This window comes from Penaeus chinensis, chromosome 18, assembly GCF_019202785.1.
Source record: "Penaeus chinensis breed Huanghai No. 1 chromosome 18, ASM1920278v2, whole genome shotgun sequence".
In the NCBI taxonomy this organism is placed as follows: Eukaryota; Metazoa; Arthropoda; class Malacostraca; order Decapoda; family Penaeidae; genus Penaeus; species Penaeus chinensis.
Genome location: NC_061836.1, coordinates 27,872,707 through 27,876,923, shown reverse-complemented (window position 1 = coordinate 27,876,923; position 4,217 = coordinate 27,872,707). Strand labels below are relative to the sequence as shown.

Here is a 4,217-nt window from a genome sequence, read left to right as displayed (position 1 = left end):
ATGTGCACAGGAGGGGGAGAGGGGGAGTAGATAGGGGGGAGAGGGAGAGGGTCATGAGGTGGGAGGAGCAAGGAGAGGGTCATGGGGAGGTGGGGAGGGGTAAGGGGAGTAGAGAGAGAGAGAGGGTCATGATTTGGAAGGGCAGGGAGAGTGGGGTGGGAGGAGAGGGTCATGAAGTGGGAGGGGCAAGGAGAGTGGGGGGGAGAGGGTCATGAAGCGGGGGAGAGGGGGGTAGAGGGTCAGGGAGGAGCCAAGAGACCAGCGCCGGTGTCAGACGGGTATATAAGAGCCAACGGGAGCTACGGTCGAAAGTGCAGCAGCTGCAGTCCTGAACTAAAGCAAGATGAAGAACCTGGTAAGTAATCTTAGCTGAATTTACGTTATCAAACTCGAATCATAATCAGAATTGCGAATTGATGTGCCAAATACTCGAGGGAAACGTGTCTAAGGATTTTAATGGTATTGAAGCGCATTAATTTCATCTAGAACTATTAATGAGCCAATACTCGAGGGAAACGTGTCTAAGAATTTAAATGATATTGAAGCGTATTAATTTAATCTAGAACTATTATTAATTACGCCTTAATGAGCCAATACTCGAGGTAAACGTGTTATTATTGATTGAAAAAAAATGTCTCATCAAACTTAAAGTCTCCGGAACATGATATTACTTTTAAAAAACATGTTCAATCATTTATATTCTGTGTAGAGCAAAAGTCTCGAATCCGAATGTGCGAATTCCTTGTTTCTTGTACAAATTCTCCTCTTATTTGTACAAGAACTTTTGATGTTGAAAGATTTACATGAAATTTTGAAATCCGACAATTAATCATTGCTATTATTGGATTTTTTTTTTTTTTTTTTTTGGCATTTTGAGTTTTTGCAAGCTGTCTTATAAATTCTTTAATCTTCAATTATTTAATACATAATTTTGGCTTCTATCTTTGTCATTTTTACATTTAGATAATTTTCCATTATGCGTTACGTATCTGATTTCTTCTATGCCTTTACGTGAAAGAAGGAAAGTAGAAAAATATAAAATAAATCCATTCATTACCAGAATTTGGAAGAAATAACCAGCCAAGGCGTATTTGAATATCAACTAAATATGGCAAAGCTTACTATGTCATTATTATCATCATCATTATTGCTCTTATCATTATTATTACAATCATCATCATCATTATTAATATAATTATTACTATCAATATTATCAATATCGCCATTATTATTTTCTTTTATATTATTATATTTATATTATTATATTAGTCAAAACCCTTCATTAAATCTACCAACCCTGACGAGACGATCCCCTTCGTGTCCCGCAGGTTGTGTTGGCTCTGGTAGCAGTGGTCGCAGTGGAGGCCATGCCGCAGGTGGTCGAAGGGAACGCCCTCACGCCCTCCGCCGCAGTGCCGCAGACTCCTGGCATGATCCTGACCGCCGCGCAGGGCACCATCCCGACGCAGCTGGTGCAGATCGCCTCGCCGCTCTTCCAGGGCGCCCCAGCGACTGCCGGACCGGGCCAGGCCGCCCCGCAGCTGTTCTCCCTCACGCCCGTTATGGTGAGTTTGTGTGGCTTGGTTGCGTTGGGGTTGTGTGGGGTTTTGTGTGGTTCTGTGAGGTTCTATGAGGTTGTGTGAAGTTTTGTGAGGTTTGTGAGGTTGTGTGAAGCTTTGTGAAGTTTTGTGATGTTCAGTGAAGTTTTGTGAGGTTCTGTGAGGGTGTGGTAGTACTTGCCGAGGGAGTCTTCATGGGGTTTCGTTGGGTAAATATTTTTTCTTTCTGTTTTTTTTCTTTATTTTATTTTTCTTCTTCCTCTCTCCCTCTTTTTTTTTCTCTCTCGCTTTCCTTTTTCTTCTCTGTCTCTGTCTCTCTCTCTCTCTCTCTCTTTCTCTTGCTCTCATTCACTTTCTCTTTTCTCTCTCTCTTTCTTTTAGTTTTTTTTCCTATCGCCCTCACTTCATTTGCAACCAAAATGTAGAAAAAATTACTTAAAAGCCCTCCTTTTTTCCGTCTTCACGCCCCAGCGAATCCATAACAAAGCTCTTCCGCTCACGTCTCCTCCCCCCCTCTCCCCCTCTCCCCCGCAGATCCACCAACTGTCCGAGGCGGAGCAGAACGCCCTCGCCCACCGGGAGTTCCTGAAAATTTGGGAAGCCCAGGCGATCCGCAACCAGGCCATTCCTATTGCCCCTGCTGACCCCGCCCTTGCAATTGCCCCCGCCCCTGCCCCCGCCCCTGCCCCGACGTCTGAGACCTTTTCTTTGACCGTCGAAACTGATCCTGCTGCAGACTCCGCCCCTGCAGCGAGCTCCGACCCAATCGCCGTCGTTTGAGGGGCACAAGCTCCGCCCACAAAAAGGCTACGTCATTAGCTAGCGAAGAAAACTCTCCCTTGCGACCGAAGAAAATACTCAAATGTTATATTTTTTGCCTAAATAATACTTAAAGAAGTTTAAAAATGATATTGATAAGGTCAAAGCAATTTTTCATCTTCGCGAGACAATGACGTCAGCGAGTGAGCGGTTGTTGTACAAAACGTAATGTGCGACAGAGTTATTTAGAAAAGCCAAATTTACAGACAGTTTCAGTATCACGTAAATATTTTGTTCTTTAATTTCCTCATCAGCAGACATTAAGAAAATTCAGATTATAAAGAAGTCCTCCAGTTCTTTTTAATTTTGTAATTGAACAATGAAATACGCCGAGGAGGAAAATAAGACTTTATTTTTACAGATGTTTTGATAAATGAACTGTCTTCCAATTTCTTAGTATCTCTTTAGTATTTGTTTCCGTGTTGTGTAAACGTGATAAATAAAAACAAGAAAATATATCTTCATATAATTTTTATTTTCATTTCCTTTACTGTTTTATTATATATACTTTCTTAATATTTTTTTTATTTTTATGACTATTTTGTATATGTAGAATATGTATATAAACAAATGCATATAAAGGCACACACACACAAACACACAAACACACACACACACACACACACACACACACAAACACAATATATATATATATATATATATATATATATATATATATATACATAGATAGAACACATATAGGCAATGCAGTATTTTGATAACACAGTCACAAATTCCTGTGCATAATTATATGGCCATATTGATATATGGACATGCTGATGTACATTGGCAAAGAAAATATATGACACCTTCTCCAGCAAGTACACATGCAATTACACAAAAACAACAATGTTAACAAACTTTTTTGAAAGCAATGAAAACCAGAAAGTACTGAAAAAAACCCTCAAATCTCCGACATTAGCTTTAATCTATTCTCCTTTTTTCTACATTAAAAAATAAAATCTTATTCTACTCCCTCCCCTAAATCTACCACAATCTACTCTTAAACTACCTCTATCCTTTTAATAAACCTCAACATTATTCCCTTTCCTATAAATCTATTCTAGATCTGTTCTCGCCTATCCTAAAATCTCCTCAGAATCTACTCTTATCAGCTTTGATCTGACCTGATTATCTACGCAATATCTACCCTTAATATTTATTCGCCAAGATTAATGATTGTTTTCTATCACGATCCGTCAGTAACCTTTTAGCGTTACCAATGAGTAAATAATTAACAAAATCAAATAATGATGATAAATAAGAAATAAATAACTAAAGTGAGTCATGAGAAACAAAACAAATAAATAAACTGAACAATAATAATCAATAATAGATAAATAGATGAACAAATAATTAATAAATAAGAATGAAAGAAAAGACAAATAAATATATAAATCACGCCCCTCAAAACACACAAACAAACATTCATTCATCCCACAACAACAACAACAACAACAACAAAGACAAAACAAATGATAAAACTACCAAGCTATCATTCCCTACTGTACACCGGAGCAGCAGTATCGACTCTCGGGAGCGAGATAAGGATTGCACAGAAGATTTAGCAGCATCTGTATCTCGTCGGCATTCGTCTCGTAAGATGAGTGATGGACATCCTGGCAGTTCCACCATTTGCCTGGACGATAGAGAGAGAGAGTTTTGTTTTTTGTTACGATGGTCTGATGCTAATAGTTAATCTGTTATTACTATAAATCAATTAAAAAGGTAGTGAATTATAATGCAATATCTCTCCACTTTCGTTATAGAAATAATATCAAAATAAAATCTAATACATATGAACGTAGCCAATAATGGTAATAACGAAAGACAATAACA

At 38.5% G+C, this 4,217-nt stretch overlaps 2 protein-coding genes across 2 annotated transcripts in view; one reads left to right on the top strand and one right to left on the bottom strand.

Annotated features, from left to right (window-relative positions):
- Positions 1 to 292: 292 nt before the first annotated feature.
- Positions 293 to 2,836, top strand: LOC125034822 (angiomotin-like). The gene is made up of 3 exons (XM_047626820.1): positions 293 to 355; positions 1,329 to 1,565; positions 2,094 to 2,836. The coding sequence occupies exons 1-3, from the start codon at positions 344 to 346 to the stop codon at positions 2,337 to 2,339; spliced, it is 495 nt and encodes a 164-aa protein (XP_047482776.1). The 5' UTR covers positions 293 to 343; the 3' UTR covers positions 2,340 to 2,836.
- A 950-nt stretch (positions 2,837 to 3,786) lies between these two features.
- The window catches only part of LOC125034861, a 5,129-nt gene continuing 4,698 nt past the window's right edge, over positions 3,787 to 4,217 (bottom strand). Inside the window, exon 8 of the mRNA XM_047626896.1 lies at positions 3,787 to 4,017. Within this exon, the coding sequence (XP_047482852.1) occupies positions 3,881 to 4,017 (137 nt within the window). The 3' untranslated portion in view covers positions 3,787 to 3,880. The remainder of the gene's footprint in view (positions 4,018 to 4,217) is intronic.

Coding starts and splice junctions, on each gene's coding strand:
- LOC125034822 (XM_047626820.1), top strand. Junction 1,566..2,093: donor TCTCCCTCACGCCCGTTATG/GTGAGTTTGTGT, acceptor TCTCCCCCGCAG/ATCCACCAACTGTCCGAGGC.